The sequence below is a fragment of the Peromyscus leucopus genome, chromosome 18, assembly GCF_004664715.2.
Source record: "Peromyscus leucopus breed LL Stock chromosome 18, UCI_PerLeu_2.1, whole genome shotgun sequence".
NCBI lineage: Eukaryota > Metazoa > Chordata > Mammalia > Rodentia > Cricetidae > Peromyscus > Peromyscus leucopus.
Genome location: NC_051078.1, coordinates 36,667,769 through 36,689,663, shown reverse-complemented (window position 1 = coordinate 36,689,663; position 21,895 = coordinate 36,667,769). Strand labels below are relative to the sequence as shown.

Sequence of the window (21,895 nt, the reverse complement as noted above, 5' to 3'; positions counted from 1 at the left end):
AAGGACATGGCCATTGAAAACTCTTGTTTTGCAATCCATACACATGTTTTTCATCTTTTCTTCCTGGACTGTACATTTGGATGATGCTAAATTCATTTCTCTCAGCTTCTGTTTTTCATAGTCTGCCTTGGTTCCCAGATTATTTCAAGTCAACATCAACTAATCCTACGTCTTCGCTGGGGTTTTAGTTCCTACTGCTGTGATGCAATACCATGACCAAAAGCAATTGGGGGAAGAAAGGGCTTATTTGGCTTAATTTCCACATGACTGTTGATTAATAAAGGAGGTCAGGACAGGAACTCAAGCAGAGCAGGAATCTGAAGGCAGGAGCTGATGCAGAGGCCATGGAAGAGTGCTGCTTACTGGCTTGCTCTCGTGGTTTGCTCAGCATTCTTCCATATAGAACCCAGGACCGCCAATCCAAAAGGTCTGGGTCCTCCCACATCAATCACCAAGAAATTGCTCTATAGGCTTGGCTGTAGCCCGCTCTTACAGATGTATTTTCTCCATTGGGTCTTCCTCTTTTCTGACAACGATAGCATTTATAATGTTGGCATAAAACTAGCCAGCACATCCTATTATTTTAAATCTCGGTGTTAATACTCCCAACTTCATCTATGCAACTCCAACTGGTTCCCTGAATTCCAGACATTACTACTGTACACTATGGATGCTATACCACCTAGATGTCTATGGATCTCATATGCAACATGTTCAACGCCTCCTTCACAGTATATGAAAACTACCTGCCAACTGCTCAGGCTGAAATCTCTAGTCATCCTTGACTTCTGCCCTTACATTCCACCTCCAAATACCAGTCTAATACTGCCAGCTCTTCCTTCGCAACCTATGTAGAAGTGGAATACGGCTCACCCCCCTCCACTCTTACTGTCTCCCCAATAATCATTGTCATGGTCAGATTCCCTGGCTCCTGAGTCCTCCCCACCATCCCTCCTCCCTCCTACAGCCTCACTGGGCTTACCTGGTCTTCCCCAGTAATATCCCACAAGCATCTTCCCCATGGTCTTTGTTCCACAGTGATTTGTGCCTAGAACATCAGTCCCCCTACCTAGATCTCTGCTTGGCTCATGTCCTTCACAAGTTGCTAATGAGGAAAAGCCTTCCAAAAACACGTGAATAACAAAACAGCAGCCCACCGTCCAGGCCAGTCTTCTCCCCCTCATCTCTGTTGGGATATGATCCCGGCACATCGCCCCCTGTCACAGAGACATGTGCTCAGAGTTTATGATCTGGCCCCCTCACTGGAAAGCAGGCTCCAGGAAAGCAGTAGCTCCGTGTAGGTTTCCCTCTCCATGCCTAGAACAATGCCTACATTCAGTAAGCACTCAAGAAAACAGTCTGAATCTATTAAACTCTAATTTTAATAACAAAAGACAAGCTGTTTATAATAAAATACTGTTGACTGGGAGACAAGCAGGAAAGTAGTACTAACTTAATCCAGACAAGAGGATAAATTCATTTAAACCAGAGGAAATGGATGAATACTTCTCTATTAATAGGTAGTGTGCTGGGTAGTTCTATGTCAACTTGGTACAAGCTAGAGAGAAGGGATCCTCAATTGAGAAAATGCCTCTATAGGTTGGGCTCTGGGTAAACCTGTACAGTATTTTCTTAGTTACTGGTTGATGTGGGAGAGCCCAGTCCTTTGTGAGTGATGCCATCCCTGAACTGGTGGTCCTGGGTTCTATAAGAAAGGCTCTGCAAGCCATGAGGAGCAAGCTAGAAAGCCACATCCCTCCATGGCCTCTGTATCAGTTCCTGCCTCTAGGCTCCTGCCCTGTTTGTGTTCCTGTCCTGACTCCCTTCAATGATTCACTAGGATGTGGTAGAGAAAGCCAAATAAACCCTTTCCTCCCCAAGTTGATTTTGGTCATGGTGTTTCATCACAGAGAAGTAGGCAACTCATAGACAGCTAGGCAGGCATACATGCACACATCCACTAAATATAGATATAGATGTAGATGTAGAAATATATATACATATAGATATAGATATGATGCCAGCTCATAAGGGTGATTTTCAAAACTTAAGTTCATTTTGTTGATTCTTTCAGGTCCTCTAAATTTGAATTCAACTTCTTCCTACATGTGTCTGTTGGTCTCGTGCTCACACAAACCAGATTCCCCCCGAGACTGACCTGCTATTTATGTGTGTGTGTGTGTGTGTGTGTGTGTGTGTGTGTGTGTGTATGTGTGTGTGTAAGGGCTGCATGCACATGCGTGCAGGAGCATGTGTCTGTATGTGCGCATGTGGAGACTAGAGCAGGATGTCAGGTGTCTTCCCCTATCACATATTTCTTTGAGACAGGGCCTCTTACCAAGTTAGAGGATTTCTGCTGGGCTGGCTTGGTAATGAGCTCCTGGGGTCCAAGGCTGGGGATACAGGCACATGCAGCCGTGCCCAGGGTTTTAACGCTGGTGTGGTGATTTGAACTCTAGGCCTCATGATTGCAGACCAAGTGTTCTTCCCCCACTGAACTCCTCAGTAGATTGCTTATTTTTTTTAATGTGCGAACTAACTATAAATAAATTTTTCCATATAATATATTCTGAACGTGGTTTCCCCTCCCCCATCTCTTCCCAGATTGTTCCCACCTCCCTATCCGTCCAACTCCATGCTTTCCCCCCCCTCTCTTTAGAAAACAAACTTGCTTTATTGCTAGTTTTCTGTTTTAAATATATATGCTCAAGTGATGAAATTGCTACTTATAATGAAATCAAAATTCTAATCAGCATCTGCCTAAAGCAAGGTCACCCAGTGAGTCCCAGATCACCAGGAAAACCAAAACAGAAGGATATAATAACTCACTCCAATTTAATTTATCTTCTCGCTGTAAACTCAGTACTCGTTTTCAAGGATGCTTCAATTAGCCAGTTTACAAATACAAATTAAGCAACTCAGGTAAAACTATCTTCTAAAATCACACAAAATAAAGACTGTTCTCGAAGAGAAATCCCAACAATGCTGAACGGGGAGAGAGAGCTAGCCCAGGGGCAGCACCTGGCTGGCATTCACAAGGCCCTGGGCTTCTTCCCCAGATCCAAGAGGAAGAAGAGGACAAGGAGGAGAAAGAAAAGGGAGGAGGGATGGAGATTCAAAACATCCAAATAATATATATGGAGAGATCACCGTGATGAACAACACTGAACAAATGTGATGGGGTCAGATCTACAGATCTGGGCTCCGTTGGCAGATGCGCCTAAAGAGACCCCTGTGATGCCTGTAATAAAACGCAACATACGGTATACCCGAGCCACGATGCCACTGTAACAATCTGCTCCAAGACCACACCCCCTCCCTCCCAGCACCTTCCCACTCCAGACAAATGGAACTTGATTTTGCTGAACCAGACTTAACAGCCAGGGCTGAGCATTGGAGACTTTGGAACACACCTCTGTGGGAATGTTCCCTGGATTTTAGGAATGCAGCCTCCGGAGATTTTATATATATATATATATATAATTATAATTATATACATATCTATAGCTTTCAACCAGTTTGAGAGGTTACCTTAACTTTCACTGTAGCTTTGTAGCCAGCAGGGATGGCGCATGGCATGTTTTTTCCATAAAAAATCTGGGATAGTTCAAAAAAGGCCTCAGAAAAAAAGGCTAAATCTATAAGGATTTCGATCTGTAAAAGAAAGAAAAAAAAAAGACTTTGTGTTAGTTTCTTTTGCTTATAAAATACAAGTTGGAGAGAAAAGTCACCAGGTTCTGAGACACGAAAGGTCTGCTCAATGGTGGTAGTGTGTAACACACGAAAGGTCTGCTCAATGGTGGTAGTGTGGAACACACGAAAGGTCTGCTCAATGGTGGTAGTGTGTAACAGCTCAGTCTTCACTGATGAGTGAGTGAACACTAACACTGCCTAACGTGCTTGTGGAAATGCCTGTTTACCTGTGCAGTGGACCAGAACGCCACCCGCAGCAGGGGGCTTTCAGAACAACAGGCTCTTGCCAGCTGTTGCTTACATCATCAGAGGCAGCCACAGAAGTATAACAGCCATGGAGAAGTTTTAAAAATTAATTGAACTTATCTCTTTGTTCCCATGGTTCCCATGGGAAACTGGGTAAAAACAAAGTAAAAATACTCCCGATGTTCTTGAACCCTCTGAGGAAAGTCAGAAGAAAGCACAGTGTGTCAACACAGAGACAGCTATTCATTTTCTTATCTATAATTAACAGTGTCAACTTTAAAGGCATATGATTAGCAATTTTAACCGGTTGATAGCTGTACATTCCACAAGGCTTGTTTTGAATACAATTCAGTTAGTCTAAATCCAGAAATTACAGGAAGGGAAGCCGGCATTCAATATGCTTACTGAACATCTCTTGGACAGCATGTCCACTTGAAGGTTAGAGCCCCCTGAGATTCATAGTTAACCAAATGCTAGTGGCACATGTGGGTCTTGCACAGGAAGAAGAAGCTTAGAAAGCCTGGTAGTGGTGACACACACCTCAAATCCCAATACTCTGTGAGTTCGAGGCCAGCCTGGACCACAGAGTGAGTTCCAGGACAGGCTCCAAAGACACACAGAGAAACCCTGTCTTGAAAGAGGTGGGTGGGGGGCTTAGAGGTGTTGACAAGATTCTGCTCCAATAGTGGGGTCTTAGAAAATTCAGTGAAGAGGTACACTTCAAGAGAAGAGTCGGGAATCATGAATGGAGAGAGAAAACATACTAAGAGAACCCTAAGCACAAAGGCCATGGGCTCTGTGTGACTGGAGATAGAGGGGGGCGGTAGAGAGAGTTAGGAAGTGGGTACAGGTGGGAGCCAAATACAGAGAGCCTGTAGACCACAGTAGAGATCTCTTTTTGCTATGTGAAAAAGAAGTTACCAGAGTGAAGGTGTTGACAGTGAACACTTGAAATCCTAGTGCTTGAAGGGCAGAGCGTTGCAAGCCAGCCCTCATCAGACAGAGTGAGACTCTGCCTCATAAAAACAAGGACTGAGGGTGTATCTCAGAGGACAAGTTCTTGATGCCATATGCAAGGCCCCACATTCAATGTCAGCAGGGGAAATAAGTTATGGAGACTTTGCACCAGAAAAGGTCCTTACATGATTTATGCTTTGAAAATGTTCTGGGACCTTGTGACAGCAAGGATACAAATGAATGGATACAGAGAATAAAGTAAAACTTGGATGCACACACACACACACACACACACACACACACACACACACAACCCCACCTAGAAAAAGACAAATCAATTTATCTCCAGCACGCCAATACACTCTAGTTTCTGTTCTCCTTTCCATTCTTGATTTAGAAACTTCAAAAATGGAAACAAACAAACAAACAAACTTTAAGGAAATAAAAAAAGGAAGTAAGGGGAAACAGGTTGTAAAAATAACATGAAAATAAAACATAAAAGGCCAGAAAGTTGTTTTTAATGGGAAAGAGAAAGTCACTTGTCTGTTGAGCTGTGCACAGCAGTTTTTGCTCAAGAGACGGTGGTCCCTTTCCCTGCCATAACACCCCGCTGCCATCTAATATCAAAGCAAGCACTTAGGGAGATAAATAGACTCTTCTGGACCCCAGGTAGCCATTGCTTTCATTGACCTCTATAAGAAAATATTCCTGCAGACGTCTGTTGGTCAGCACACTGGACCAAAACAGCATCAGCCAAGGCTGCCTCTGACTTCATTTCATCCTGTCAATCTAAGCGATTGAAGTTACGGTGACCTGCACTGTGGACACAAGCCAAAGGACAATGAGAACTAGTCATCTACCAAACCTTCATATGCCTTCTAAGGCAGCAGTACCCTTCCTGGAAATATTTGAGATGTTGATAATAAATCTTTGAAGGGGTTAGCAGGTCTACAGTGAAACAGAGCAGCACGTTATGAAGAGGTCTTACTATGTTCCCTGGAAGACTCTACTGGACTCTAGAAACTTGACCGCAAGATCTATCCATCACATCCTGGTTAGTCAGAGAGCATCATTACTTGGTGTTTCCCACCTCTGATGTTTCTCTTTCAATTACTTACCCCAGTTACTTCAGGAAGGTCACACAAGTCCTGTTCACACAGACTGTCACCTCTTCCTCTGTGGGATCTATCTTTTTGCCTTGCACCTGTCAAGACCCGAGTCCCAGTTTTCAACCTTACTGTGCCAATAGGTTTTCAGGTCTATCTTACACAGCTCCCAGCAGTGTTGGCAGATACTAGATCTAGTGGTATCATTCTCCTGACCACCATTCTGTCATGAATATCCCTCCTAGCCAAACCTCCAGAGAACATGGTTTTTCACTGGCCTCAATGCTATTCTATGACAAAATCATGACCAAAGACCAAAGAAAGAATTCTGTCTTGGTTTACCTTGGTGAACTATGAGTTTATTGAGGTTATGTACAGGCTCATGGGAGACTTGAAGGCAGAAAGTGCCTTAGCATCCCATGGGCAGTTACTCAAGTATCCATCTGAAGCATGGACAAGTCAGAAAAAATTACTTTACCAAAGATTCCCAAAACAGCTGATTGTTTATCTATAATGTTATCTCCAGGAGGAGACTGGTCTTGTGAGGCAAGAACCTCTGTATTCCTCCAGGCAGAGAATGTTAACAGGCCTGTTCTTGGTTCTTGAGGGTCGTCTGCTCTGATCCAAGACAGCAATGGTCATGTGCAACCTGGAGGAAACAGCTACCCAGCATAGCTCTCTGATATTTCTCCTGTTATTTTCTACAATCTTCCTGCTCACAACTTCCATTTCAATAGCACAAAACCACTTCTGTGCCTTAAACAACTCAAAACTTTCTCACCTCTACGTCTTTCCAAGAATGTTCTCTTTCCCACTCACTTAGCTGTCTTATTTTCAAGCCTAAATTCTCTGAATTTGGTGAAATACTCATACCTCAAAGCCATTTGTTTCTTGGTCAAACTTTTGGGAACAATTCTCACCACACTCACTTGCAAGTAATCAAGTAACGGGTGCATATGTTCCCAACTTATAGTGCACCCCATCTCTCCCCCAGTGTTCATGTCCTTATAATCAAAGACAGTGGGTTACATGTAACACGGTGCTTTTAAATAAGAGGTATTCAGTAAATCTTCTCAAAATATTATTTATTTAATGGGGACTACCTCTGTACCTGTATGAGAGTCGGGACAACTTGTAGAAATCCATTTTCTCTATTCTCTGGGTTCCAGGGCTCAAACTCTAGAATATGTGTGGCAGTGAACACACACATAGACCGTGGGCATTTGGCAATTGTCTGTCTACACATTTAAAGTTCAATCTAAAAATCAACTAACGACTATCAAATATGTGAACTTATTACCCAAGATAATAGAGGGAATTAAAAGATGAAAAAGATACAGATCCTAGCCGCAAGAATACTGCACACTTGATGAGAGGAGGGGTTAGGTTTTTAAAAATGTGGGGTTAGAGTTCAAAAGCAAGATAATCCGTGAGTCAGTAATGCAGATGGAAAGCCAGACATTTTCAGGGTCCACATGAATATTTATGAAGTCCTTAAAGATTTATTTAGAAATAGAAAGCAATGGACTATTCTCCAAAGCCCAAAAGGTCTAGATGGAGATATGGGTTAAAGAGAAGTCCAATTTCTCCTCACTGAAAAACAGCAAGGATTTGGGGGAAGAAAAGTAGAGAGTTTCCAAATGAGGGAGAAAGTGGTACGCTGGAACGATGTCTCAGGGGCTGTGTGGAGGTGAGCTAGACTAATGTCCTGGAGTGCTGTGGGGAGGTGAGCTGGAGTAATATCCTGGAGTGCTGTGTGGAGGTGAGCTAGACTGATGTCCTGGAGTGCTGTGTGGAGGTGAGCTGGAGCAATGTCCCAGAGTGCTGTGTGGAGGTGAGCTAGACTGATATCCTGGAGTGCTGTTCTAGAACCTAATCTCTTCTACCTATAAGATCTGGCATCCATCTCTTGTCCCACCTGCATCTCCAGTGATGCCTTGAGGACAATGCAGTGGGAACATTTACATTATGAATGGAAATTGCAAAGGTATAAAATAATAATAAGGTAAAAGATCAGAAAGTGCTGTTAACCACTGAGTCAACTCCATTCCTTATGTATGTTTTAATTTATAAATATGTATATATGTGTATATTGTGCCCATGGAGACCAGAAGAGGACATTGTTGACCCTCTGAGGCTGGAAGTAGAGGTGGTTGTGAGCTGCCCAAGGTGGGTGCGGGGAATTGAGCTCAGATTCTCTGGAGGAGCTGGATGTGCTTCTCACTGCGGTGTCAGCTTCCCAGGACCAAACTGCATTATTTATGTCAGTATGATACCATGTTATTAACAGCTCAGTTATAAAAATTAGAATCAAATTGATGCAAAACAGTATCCTTAGAAGATAAAGAACGTCAAAAGTATTAAAAGTCTGTAACATACCTTGAGGATTCTTACTTCTAGATTCCTGACTATGTCTTGGCAAATGATAGTCACAAAATACTGGTACAATGCAAGGAGAGGCAGAACCTACCAGGAGGAAAAAAAACATTCTCTGATTTAAGATATAACTTATCAACTTAACAGACTAGTAATCAAGTTTTGCCAAACATTAACTGTAGGATGTATTGCACAAAGTATCACGTTTCCACATTAGCAGAATAAATCACTTTGTAGCAATGAAATGGTCTGCCTGGTTATGTTAGGTACCTCTCTTATTATATCGATAAGACACGTGGCAAAGGCAGCTGCAGGGTGGAAAGGTCCATTGTAGCTGAGGGATACAGGCCATCCTGGTGAGGCAGGCATGGCGGCAGGTGCAGGAGGCAGCGGGTCCACATTGTAGCTCAGTCGAGAGGCAGAGAGATAAATGTGGACGTTCAGCCTGTGATTTTTTGGGTTGTTTTTTGTTTTGTTTTGTTTTTTGTAGTTGTTGTTGTTTTAGTTCAAGCCCCAGTCCGTGGGGCCATATTTAAGGTAAGTATCTCTATTGCAATTATCCTCATCTAGAAAGCCTCTCACAGATATGCCTAGATGTTTGTTTACATGGTGATTCCCAATCCCATCGAGTTGGCAACCAAGATTATCCACGATATTAGCATATGCTTCCTAATTTTACTAGACCTTAAAGATGCTATCAGAAACTTAGAGTTCCCAGACTGTGTCATTTGTGACCCCAAAGCAAGGGATCACATCTCTAAGTACACAGGAGTTCAATTACAACTAATTATCCTCTTTAAAAAATATTAACAACATAAGTGTGTGAGGACTATGTGAAAAATCCTAGCAAACATGCTATCAGAAAATGCAGAACTTAAGTCAAAGGACTTATATTCACGCCTCCTAACTACCTCTCGTTCATTCATATCAGTGTCTCCTGCAATGTCTTCTGTTGGGATCTTCCCATGGAAAAAGTGTAACATGCCTCATGTACCCCATGAGACACTGGTAAAGAGAACAAAGTTCTGACTACTCCCAGCCTTTAGAGAGCACAGACTCCATTGACTAAACCCAAGCTCCCTCTCCTCCTTGTATCTTTATTGTCCTAGAGTTAAAGCCACATCCAGTTATTTTCGAAGTCTTGTGCCCATGTGAATGGCTGTAGACTTCCAGCATCTCCCTTGACTGCGCCACTCTCCATCAAAGCAGGCGGTGGTTTTGCCTGGATATTGAAACAGCTCCCGATCTCAACTCAGATGGGAAGCATATTCCTACAACTGCACCTGGCATGTCAAAGGGTGGTGAGATCTCCTCATTATTTTACCTTCTTTAGACTGAGGACTGAAACAAGGGCCTTGTTCATGCTAGGCAAGAACTCTGCCACTGCACTCTATCTCCTGACGTCTCTGACTTCCATTGTTTACTTTGAGATGTGTCTTCCTAAGCCGGCTACTGTTTAACTTGCCAAATAGCCAAGGCAGGCCTTGAACTTGTGACCCTCCAGTCTCAGCCTCCCAAGTAGCTGGGACTACAGGCCTCAGCCAGCCGACCTGGGTGAGTCATAGGATTGTCTGAGAGCAAATTTTTGTATTTTACAGGCGTCTCATTTGCCAAGTGGTTTCTTCTCGAGGTTAATGTAACATAAAACAGAAACTGCTCACTGCTTCTGTCTGGTTGGGGGAGATATCTAATGGTGGGTCAGTTAGAAGCAATCACATTTGTAAAAGATTGGAATTGGTTTTAAATGACTTTGAACGCGATACACTTTTCTACAATTATGCACTGCAAATATAAAACAAAACCCTTCCTACAATTAATGCAGCACTAAACACCAAGAGCAATTACCTTTGAGATTTAGTTTCTTTTCTTTAATGAGAAATAAAAACACACAATTTTATTGCTGCAGTTGCTCAATTATTCAGGAAAAAAATCTCAATTTCTGAAGCTTTAGAGGGAAAAAAGTCTCATTTCTTTTCGAGCACAGTGCTATCTATTATATATGAATATGGGGAGGCAGCTAGGGTTTCCCCATGGGATGGAAGCATGTCCCAATCCAGAAGTGAACTGCGCGACAGGAAGCAGAGTATTATTCGATTAGGTTTTTTCTTTTTTTAGTAAACAATTCCTTGCCAAATCTGCCCAGTGTTGGACGCACTCATCACCCTCTTCACTTTACTGCATGGTTTTATAATTTAACAACTTATATCCATGGCGATAAATATTTTTAATATAAAAAGAGAGCTGGATTGAGGAGAACGAGTACACCATGAGAATAGAAAACGTGTATATGAAAAAGAGGAGACAAGACAGTTGTTGAAGATCTGGAAGAGGCAGAAAAGGAGAAAGAATTGCTACCAAAAGCAAACGTGAAAGTGAGCAGTAAGTCAGGAAATATATCACAGTGAATTAAGAGGCTTTAAAAAAGCAGGGGAATTAAAGGCGTGCACTCGGGAGACAGAGGCTGGCGGATCTCTGTGAGTTTGAGGCCAGCCTGGTCTACAAAGTGAGTTCCAGGGAAGGCTCAAAGCTACACAGAGAAACCCTGTCTCGAAAAAACAAAATATAAAAATAAAATAAAATAAAATAAAATAAAATAAAATAAAATAAAATAAAATAAAGCAGGGGAAGTAGAACATATATGATATAAAGCTGAAGGTGGGAGATTCAGGTAAAAAGTTTAAAGCTGGTAAGGAGAAGAGAGAGATTCGGGAGGTGAGGAGAAGGATCAAATATAATTAAGATTGTATGAAAAATCCACACAAAAACATGACACTTGGTAAACTAATTTAAAAAGTAATAATAAATGATTTTTAGTGGAGGTGGCCTATGTGGGCAGACAAAGCTCTTCCAGACGCCATAGGTGACTAAATGTCAATCCTAGAGCAGGGGAAGGCTACCGACCTAGGAGTCTACAGAGGGCTCCCCACGGCCCCCAGAGCAACACAGCGGATTTCATTACATTGGTTGCCCACCAGAAGTAGATGGTGAGACCCTGTTGATTAAGATACCATATGTGGTGGTCCTAGCAACAGAGAAATCAAGCTGGAGATGAAATGAAGCTTCCTCCTTGCTGCCTGTCCCTTAGAGTACCAGAAGCTGCCAGGCCAGAGGCTAGGAGAGAACTGTCAACAGTCTTACTCAGCCATGGACCTCATGCTACACAACTGACCTACCATAAAAGATGTGTCCGGTGGTGTAATAGTGGCGGCCCTGTTATAGGGGTGACCAACAGCTTTCTACTCTGAATTGAGACACGGGAAGGGATTCACATTTGGTACTCAAAACCTGGTCAGAAGCCTGCGACAGTAGAGTCGAGGCCTGAGCGGGGAAGCTGCTGTTGGGTTTGCTAAACAGACATGGTGTGCCCATCTAATTGTCTTCTAAATAATTGTATTTATCCTCATCCCTTAGCGCTGCTGTCAGCTTAGGTTAAAGAAGCCAACCTTCTTTTTGCAGAGAGCAAAGGTAACTGCAGAGACTTGTCACCGGTCAAAGTCTTGAGGAAAAACGACAGCTCAAGACGTAGGCCATCTGTCTCCTCCAGAGTTCAGAGACCCTTATGGAGGAGAGGACAGAAAGAATGTAAGAGTCATAGGACAGGGTGGAGGGTTATGGAATGTTATCTTCTGGGCATGAGGTGGCCAAGGCACTCTTAACACACAGCAGCTAGGATTACCTGTATAAACGTGCACACAATTCAACCCAGCAACAGCATGGCATGGCATGGGAAGAGACTCATGAGGCCTCGCTTCTCCCTGAGGATTTATAGGCAGCTAGGGGTAGCTAGGACAGGAGAGTCTCACAAGACCCTAAGGATCAATGATGGTTAGGGGTAGGGTAAGGTAGGGACATTTCCTTCGGCCATGTAAACACTGTTAAGGTTCCCACACTCCTATAAATCACCTCTCACCACTGTTCCTGTAAGCGACCCTAATAGAACTCATTGAGTCATCAAAAAACAACAACAACAACAACAAAAAAAAAAAACCCATAAAACTAGAAGGGGTACCAATTAGGAAGAGAAGATCCCAGAGAGTAGGAGATAAGAGGCACTAATGTGGGAGATGAATATGATCAAAACACATTATAAAGATGTCATAATAAACATTATTGCATGGAAGGTAATTCATGATACTAACAACATTTAAAAAAAGCATTGTTGGCCGGGCGGTGGTGACGCACACCTTTAATTCCAGCACTCGGGAGGCAGAGCCAGGCGAATCTCTGTGAGTTCCAGGAAAAGGCGCAAAGCTACACAGAGAAACCCTGTCTCGAAAAACCAAAAAGCGTTGTTGATTTTACAAACCACTCACTGTGAGGTTGTACTTAGCGTAGTGCAGTTCACGGATGACGTAGTATAGAGTTGCAACAACACTGGAGATGTCAGCCCTGTATTTATCCGTGAAGAGTTCGATGCCTGGGAGGAGCTGAGTGATTTCGTACTGAGCATAGCTACGTTCAGCTTTGGGATGTGGGAGTGTAGTACGAAGCAGACTCTGGGAAAATGAAAAGTGGTGAAATGAAGAGCCACGGTCTCACCTGCACCGATGAAATGAGCGAGTGAAAACAGGTGCCTACACCACTTCCTGAGGGGTTTTGTGTGTGCTCTGTGTACTGCACGTCACAATAAACGGTGCTTATTAATATTATCATCATTATGGATTCCAAACGCTGTTCTCACTCCAGGTGGGCCTTATAAATTCCATTATAATAGTATACTTACTGTTTTCAGAGAAAATATCACTATATTATCATTTGGTGAGGCCTGTGTTGGCTGCTTTTGGTAATTTCTGTACAAATATTATCTCACTTAATTCTCAACTAACCTACTCTTAGAACAAAGGATTGTTATTTCACAAGTGGTACCAGTAAGAGGCTTAAACAATTAACTTATATGAGTTTACACAGTTAATGATAGAATAAAAAGACTCCAAGTCATGTCTATTTAACTCACGGCACTATGATATTTGAGTATGTCAAGTTATAGATTGGGAAGATAGACTTGAAGTTCAACCAGGCAGAGGAGATTCTAAACCAGTGTCTCTTATGTAACTCATGAGACCAGCAGTATGCAACATGTTAGGAAAGCAAGACCTATTTATAAAACCAAATTTTATATTTGGACATATTTATTTGATTATTTTAATATGTAACCATTTGTTGAAGACAAAACATTATAAAATTATTTTAATGCATATTATCCAGGAAGATTTTTCAATTGGATCACTTATTAACATTATAAGGCATCCAATTTTCAAAGATGAATACAGCTGTTAGAAATTTTAATGTCTCTTCCTTTGCTTTGTAAAACCACTTTTAAAATCAGCAGGCTTCTCCCCCTCCCTGAGGACTAGCTGTTATAGTACTGGAACATGCCATGAAGGCTTCCAAGGGAGGTAAGCAACCAACATTCCCACATGGCTATGACACAAAGTACAATAATGACCAGCATGGCACAATACACTCAAGGGTAGAATAGTGGCATTTCTATCTTGGCTGTAACCAACAGTTCCCTTAATTGTACTTAAGGCCTGCTCAAGAAGAGGAAAATCAAAGTTATGCCTGGTGCTGGAAACCTAGTCAAATACTCAGAGCTGGTGAGGTCATTCTCTTAGAGGAGAACCTACTACTATCACGTTACTACGTCAGCATCATTCCTAAGCATTATCTTTATCCTCACACCCATAGAGGAGTGTAGCTCTCAGACTGACAGAGATCACAACTTGTCAAAATGCAGATAACACCTGATCATAGGGTGCCAATGGCTACATCTACAACACAACCCCTGCTCAGAAGGCTCAGGAACATTGAGGAAGACTGGGACAGAAAGATTGTGAGAGCCAGAGCACCAGGAGTACCGCTGGGAGATTGCATCCCTGGAAATGACAGGGAAGCAACACCCGAGATACCTGGACAGGCTGCCCAGCAGGACCAGAGTGAGAACAGCAATAACAGACACGCTAACATGGATGGAGGAAATCTCCCAGGATCCCACCTATACACAAAGAACTACAGGCAGCTAAGAAATGCTGAGACTGGGAGAAACTGTCTTCCCCAAGGATGAGTCCAATTTGTTATGATAAATCTGATTTGTTACCCAAAACCGAGTGGTCAGTCTTGAAACCACATACATACAAATAACACTAAAGGGATTTAGTAGGCTATAGTCATATGTTTGGGCATATATGTGTAACAATAACCATGAAATAAGAAGAAGCCATGAATTTAAGAGGGGGGCAGGAGGGTGTCATTTGGGAGAGACTGGCGCTAAGAAAGAGAGGTGAGGAAAATGATAAAAATTTTAAACTAATTAAAAAATTAACCAGTTTCTAAAATAAAGCTCAGAGGCTCATGTTTATTTGAGGTGAGGCATTACTAATATAGTAATATTTAATATCACACTAAACAAAAAGTTAACCATTTTTAATTGTACACTTTCTAGAGCATAAATGTCTAAGCAAGGAACCAAACAGGCAGCTAAGGCTGCGGCATGGGGGTCAGAGCCAGGCCGTCAATCCCACCGCTCTTCATGCCTCTCGCTTCCCTTTCAAGCACACATACTGGACTGTGAGGAAAGTGTAAAGTCTGGCCTCCAATTTGAAGAAGCCTTTCCCAAAGAAGCTATCTATCCAGATTCTAGAAGCCTTCCGCTGACTGTGACGCACACAGCAAGGGCATCTCTCTGTCCATCCACACCAAGAGGACCTCTGGCAGACTGCAAAGGCCCTGGTTATAGCCCAACCCTCTGATGTCTCATGTTCCAGGTGAAAGCATCTTTCTTCTTTAGTGAGACATCCTGAGGAACACAAACACTCCTGTGGCCCTAGCTCGCTTTATCACTGGCCTGTACTTTTCGGTACTCTCCCATGCAGCCGAGCACAACCTTATTTAACAGAGATGAGGGAAGCCCCGGCAACCATGTGAGTCAGGCAGACTGGCGCTAATACTGGCAACCAAAAGGTATCCTACTAAACACAGGAAACTCAGTTTCCCTGTGTATAAAACTGTGTCCATTAGAGGAAAAAGGAGACAGAAATGTGACGGTTCCCTGTTAGCAGGGAAGGAAGGTGCCAGTCCCTTGCCGCCAATGCAGCAAAGATCAGCTTGCGGGTCTCAGTAGAGCTCACGCTATTCTTCTACCTGTGGTTTTTATGCTCTGGATAAACCGCATCTGTTTATGATCACATGAATGACTTTCTCACTTCCAGGAAACATACATAAGCCGTTACCTGGAAAAGCAGTGCAGACAGGATGCAAGCGTTGATTCTCTTCTTAACATTTGCGGTCTTAATAAACCTAAATAATGATAAGAAAAACCAATTAGTAGACAACATCCCACAGTTTGGATATGCATGTATTTGAAAGTGTGTCTAGAACCCAGGAAACATTAGGGGACAAAAACATGCAAGAAAGCTTAAGGAAAAGTAAAGAAGAAGATGAAAAATTACCCTAGATCCTACCACTGGGAACGTTTCAGTTGATTTTCTTCTAGACTTTTTCTCTTATCATCACACACACAGAAACAAAAACATGTTCATACTAAGATTAAAATTATACCATAGACACTATAGACTCAATACGTATTACATAAGCCACTTTTCTATTCATGGACTTAACACTGTTACTTTAAAGAACTATAGTGTTTTAGTGTGTAGATGTATCCTATTTAAACATCTCAACTTCAACTTGTTTTTTTCTGCCACTGCTAAGATAAATGTAAGTAAAATTATGAGTGCTTATTTTATTAATTCCACCATGTAAATCCCTAGAATTGTCAAATTTTTTGGCCAAAAAAAAAAAAAAAAAAGAGGAATAAGAAGGTTTTAGGTGAGTGTGGTTGAGTAATTGCCCTCAAAGGCTGGGACCTTATGGTGTGTTACCATTCACCACATTAAGTCTTTCCAGCCAAAATGAAAATCATGCCTCTCCACTATGACTATTTCCTCTTATGTCCCTTGGAGGAGTTTGTGTTTTCTTTATGTGACACTTGCAACCTGCCATTGCAGCTATAAACCAAATTACCTTCTCTTAAATCTTACTTAGATGAATAAAACCAGGCAGCTGGCTGGGCTGTAGGGACAATACAGTCCATCTGAGGTCATCTGTGTGGGTGCCAGAGGTGGGACTGTGCACTCAACAGTGTCCTCTGCTCTGAGAATATGAGATTAGATAGTCCCTGTGGCCTCAGTCTCCTCTGGGAGACTTACAGCTTACAGCTAGGAACAGGAAATGACTTTCTTGCTTGAAATCACTAGGTAATAATTTCAGAGGCTCCAAGCTGAGGTGCCCTCAGCAATGATTGTCTCTTCCCGTGTGCCAGTCTTCCTCTCTCTCTTTTCTAGGTCTCACTCCATGCTTTACCAAGTCCTAAGTCTGCTGTAGGTGTAGATATGAGTATGTTCACGAGTATGTGTGTTTGAATGTGTGTGTATGCATCTGTTTGACCTTAGTCCAAGGATAAGTTCCTTCCCAAGGGCACAAAGTCAAAACTGACAGATGTTCTTTCATGTTTAATACTTTTACAGAACTACATTACTTCCTCTGCTTCCAAAAGTGCCAATTTTGTGAAAGCTAAAAGAAGTTTTGTTATTTAATATGCCATGTAATTCAAAATACAGTGTGGAGTTTTCTTTAGCATGCCCTACAGGTGAACTAAAGAAGTGACTGGAGAAATGGTACCTCTCCTACTCCAGACTTTTGGAATTTCCTACAGTTATTGTGTGAGATGTTAACTGTACACAAAGCATTGTGATAGACATTTATGTGTGGCAGGCTGAATCGCGGCCCAAAAGACACTTGGACCCTAATCCCAAGAACCTGGGAAAACATTACCTTTTATGGCAAGAGACTATGCAGATGCAATTAGATTAAAGACCTTGAGATGGGGTAAATATCCGCCTTTGTCGTCACTGGTCCAGTGGAGCCACATGGTACTTGTAAGAGAAGGACCAGAAGGCCGGAGGAGCAGAAATGCGAGGATGGAAGTAAAGGTCAGAGAGAGCTCTAGCCAGAGTGGGGGGGGGGGGTGGAGAGACATAAATGGTGGGAAGAGAGCCAGGTATTAGTAGACAGCCGATGTTAAAACTTCAGGAGGGTCTGTGAGCCACGGAGCAGAAGCGGATCCTAAAGCAGCAAAGGTCCAGGGAAGAGACTCTGCACTACTGTTTGCAGAGGAGGTATAACCCCACAACACCTTGACTTCCCGACGTTTGAACTTCCTAACTGTAAGACGATAAATGTGTGCAGAGGTTGGGGCTGTCGCTTAGTGGTCAGTGCTTGCCTAGCATGTGAGGAGCTCTGGGTTAATCCTTAGCACCACAAAGCAACAAAAATTTGTTTTGCTTTAAAAACAAAAACAAAAACAAAAACTGTAGCAACTTGTTATGGCCACAGTAAGGAACAAATGCTACTGTGTGATAGACTGGGAGGTGTGCTGTGGTATAACTTCCAGTAACCTCGGAACGTGAGTACCCTGGAGACCGGGTCTTTAAAGGGACACTCAATGACAATGATGGCATGGGTCAGGGATGGACTGTAGTCCAACATGATTTGTGTCCTCCGAAGGAGAGAAGATTTAAATACAGGCAGAGTCAGAGAGAACACCGTGTGAAGACGCAGAGAAATGTGACCACCTACAAGCCATAAGGGAGGTCTCAGAAGGGCATCAGCCAACATGTCAATCCCAGGCATCCAGCCTCTAACTCTATGACAAATGTCTGTAGCTTGAGGCCACCCGTCCACGCTACTGTTGTGGCAAATCAAGCTCGCTAGTCCGGTGGGTTGTGTGAGTCTCCCCAAACAGTCTTTACACGAGGATGCTGAATCTCAGAGGACAGATAACCCCCTGAGGACGCGGGGTTCCTGGGACGCTCTCAAACCTGGCCTGAGTAGCCAGCCTGCATGTTAGCTATCCTCCTGCCCCACACCAATGACTCCCTGCACCCATTCATTATGTACGTACTACTGAAAGCCAACTCCACGCCAGACACTCGGGATGATGCATGAATAAAGACAGAAAAGGTCTGTGCTCAGGTGGGACTCATCTTCCGGGGGCAGAAATGCCACGGGAGGAGAGGACAGGCGTAAGTGAAAATATCACGGCACGGAATTGCATTGCCCTGTAGGTGGGCGTGACCACCGAGGAGGCGGAGGTGGGCGTGGCCGGCACAGGACCCATCCCATGCCCATACTCACTGCGCTATCTTTGCTGCGATCACTGCCCCTTGCAAACACCCCCAAATGCCCAGCTTTGATAGAAACTCTTCACTGTAGTCTTTGAAATCAGGAGGGGAGCAGCTGTTGGTGGCACTGCGGAGGGGGGTGCCGCCGAATTCCTTCCAGGTGTGCAGCGCATCTGGCTTTCTGAATATGTCATCAAGAGCTTGACACCAGCACTTAAAAGCGGCCCTGAGAGGGAGACAGATCGAGCAGTGAGTGGGGTGTCCTCTGAGGCCAGTAATGAAAGCAGCCCGCCCCCCTTCCCCACCAAGAGGGAAAGGAAGCAGGCCGAGGATGCGGCCACTGGAAATATTAGAGGATAAAACCACAGGGTTTTGTCCCCTTTAGCATCTGTCTCAGGTCATGTGACAAACAAAGCGATTCCATGCACTATTATTGTAGAACTAGCATTTGTGGAAGAAAATATTTCTCCTAATTAAAAAAGAAACCAAACAAACAATTTGTGTCTTTGCTAACTTTGCTAAGAAAGCACTACCTTTTCTTCTCGGCGAAGATGAAGAGATTTCCGAGTGCATGCAACACCTGGACTTTAAGGCTCCTTTGGTTGCTGGCTTGGAGAACATCTGTATTTTTAATCAAGTCCAAGAACAAATGTCAGCGCAAAGGGAAATATTTCCTTTATATTTGCAAGAATATTTTCACCCGCATTATTTCTTAACTGTGTAGATGGCAGTGAGAAAAGCTTCAAGTTAATAGTGTTTTCAAATGTCACACGCTGTATATACCCAGAGAGAGAGCAAACGAGGTTCTGTTTGAACACCGGAGAACGGGAGATTGAGTCTAATGCCCCAGAAACACAGAGGCTCCATGGAGGAAGCGCAGTGAAGCCGTGCAGGCAGAGCTGGTTGACGAGACTGAGGGAGGAGTGGGGGGAGGCTACAGCTATGAGAAGGAGGGGTGGCTGGAGTTTGACTTTCTAAAGAGAGTGAGTGCACTGGGACCCTCGAGAGGGAGGCAGTGCCTAAGTTCTAGAGGCCCCAGAACGCCACTTGGAGAGGTGGCTATCAGACTGTCACAGACAGGAAGGTCCCAAGAGTTGGTTTTCAGCAGAGAGCACATCGGATTTTTCCTTTCACCTAGACGCAGGGTGGTGGGGAATATTTTTTATCATGCACTTTTTGGCTTTCTAATAAATGCATAGGTAATTAGGCTTGTCTAACCAGAAGAAACAAACCGACAGGGCAGGGATTTCTAAGCGGGGCGGCCCTCTCTCCTGGAGGGCATTTCTGAGACCTGTGAGCTGCCACGAGGCAGGCAGCATCACCTGGACCGCTGCAGGTAACCAGCAGAGAGGCAGGATGCTCTGCAGAAACTTGCCCCACAGCGACCAAGAAGAGTAAGATCCCTGTTCATGAAGGCCAATATCTAACTTTGTTTTATGGGTGTTTTTTTTTTTTTTTAAGAATATTTTTGTCGTATTTCTAATTGGCCTGGATTTTCCAAAAATATCACCATTGCAGTGTTTGGTTTTGTTCAGAACTTGATTCACCAATACAGCACACCTGGGTCAATCTACACCCATCATCCTGGCGATTCCTCACTTGAGATGGTTAGCAGCTGCCTGATGTACTTTCGCATTTATATATTAAACCATAGAATCTAATTATAGAGTAATCTTGCATTCCTCCTTATTTTATCTTTACAGCTCTGTACTGAATATTCAGAAATCACGTATCCCAAACAACATATGAATTACAGATTTTATTTTAGGAAGTAAAGGGAGAGTTATATGATGTCTGTTGCAAAGGGGTTTGTCCCTGGGCATACAATGTGGGTGAAGAACACACTATTGGGTTTTTAGAAAAGCCACATCTAAGAGAAAGATGTGAAGAATGAGGTTATTTAAGGCAGAGCAGAAGTATTTGCCAATGTCACCATACTCATGAGAGGCTCACAGTTCCACCAAGAGAACTGGGCAGAGGAGGGGCCTACAGTCTTACAGTGGTCACAGCCAGGCGAGTAACAGCAGGAGGCCAGAGGCATCTTCTATCTCTAGAATGTTCTATCATAGCCTTAAAGACTGTGATGAACGGACCGTACATTCAAGTTCTTTCATTGTTCTTAAATTTTTTAAATTCATGTATTAGTGTTGGGGGGGTTGCAGGTGGGCACATCCCACAGCACACGTGTGAAGGACAAGAGGACAACTGTGTGGAGTTGGTTCTCTCCTCCGCCTTGACGTGGGTCCTGAGGACTGAACTAAAGTCTCCACTCTTGTGCACCCAGCACTTTTACTGGCAGAGCATCTCGTCTCTACAGCCCCCGTCCTACTTTCGAAGGTGAAAGTCCCGCTTTCAGGACCAGAGGCGATCTCAGGCTAAGACCGAGGGCCACACTGACAGTTTGGTAATGGGTTTCAACGCCTTACCGATGGTCTGGTAATGGGAAGAAATCACCAGCCCCAGCTGGGAATAGGGAAGTTTGCTTTTCTCCACGGAGCTGAAAACTCGGAAGTTTTCCTGGGAAAGGTCAGGGGGTATCGGCATGTGCATCTCTTCTGTTCCCAGGCAGAATTCCACCTTTCCTGAGGAGAACTGCGGGTTGTTCGCCCCTCCTTTGTCTCCTGAAAGTGTGGGTAGAACATGGGAAACGTCAAGTAGAGAAAGAGGGAAGAGACAAAAAGGTAAAGGAACGCCAAGGGAGAGGAGAGGACAGGCTTTGGTATAGACGTTGGCTTTTCCACAGTCGGGGGATGCAGTCTTCTTAGCCCTGGGGTCCAGGATTTATACTGGAGTCTGCAGCAGTTCAAGTGGATGGGCTCTGTACTTCATGTTTCAGGAAAAGCACTACCGAGGGGCGACCGTCCAGACTAAGACACTACAGAAGGACAGGCAGCCAGGCTAAGATACTACAGAAGGACAGGCAGACAGGCTAAGACACTACAGAAGGACAGGCAGACAGGCTAAGACACCTCAGAAGGACAGGCAGACAGACTAAGGCACTACAGAAGGACAGGCAGACAGACTAAGACACTACAGAAGGACAGGCAGACAGACTAAGACACCTCAGAAGGACAGGCAGACAGACTAAGGCACTACAGAAGGACAGGCAGACAGACTAAGACACTACAGAAGGACAGGCAGACAGACTAAGGCACTACAGAAGGACAGGCAGATAGACTAAGACACTACAGAAGGACAGGCAGACAGACTAAGGCACTACAGAAGGACAGGTAGACAGACTAAGGCACTACAGAAGGACAGACAGACAGACTAAGGCACTACAAATGGACAGACAGACAGGCTAAGACACTACAGAAGGACAGGCAGACAGACTAA

The 21,895-nt window shown here is 43.7% G+C and overlaps 1 protein-coding gene across 1 annotated transcript in view; it reads right to left on the bottom strand.

Annotated features, from left to right (window-relative positions):
* Cfap54 (cilia and flagella associated protein 54) overlaps positions 1-21,895 on the bottom strand; it is a 303,089-nt gene that overhangs the window by 129,172 nt on the left and 152,022 nt on the right. The window contains exons 41-47 of the mRNA XM_037211918.1: positions 20,986-21,180; positions 19,093-19,180; positions 18,573-18,785; positions 15,608-15,674; positions 12,692-12,874; positions 8,382-8,468; positions 3,532-3,654 (exon numbers count right to left, since the gene is read on the bottom strand). Coding sequence (XP_037067813.1) covers positions 3,532-3,654; positions 8,382-8,468; positions 12,692-12,874; positions 15,608-15,674; positions 18,573-18,785; positions 19,093-19,180; positions 20,986-21,180 — 956 coding nt within the window. The remainder of the gene's footprint in view (positions 1-3,531; positions 3,655-8,381; positions 8,469-12,691; positions 12,875-15,607; positions 15,675-18,572; positions 18,786-19,092; positions 19,181-20,985; positions 21,181-21,895) is intronic.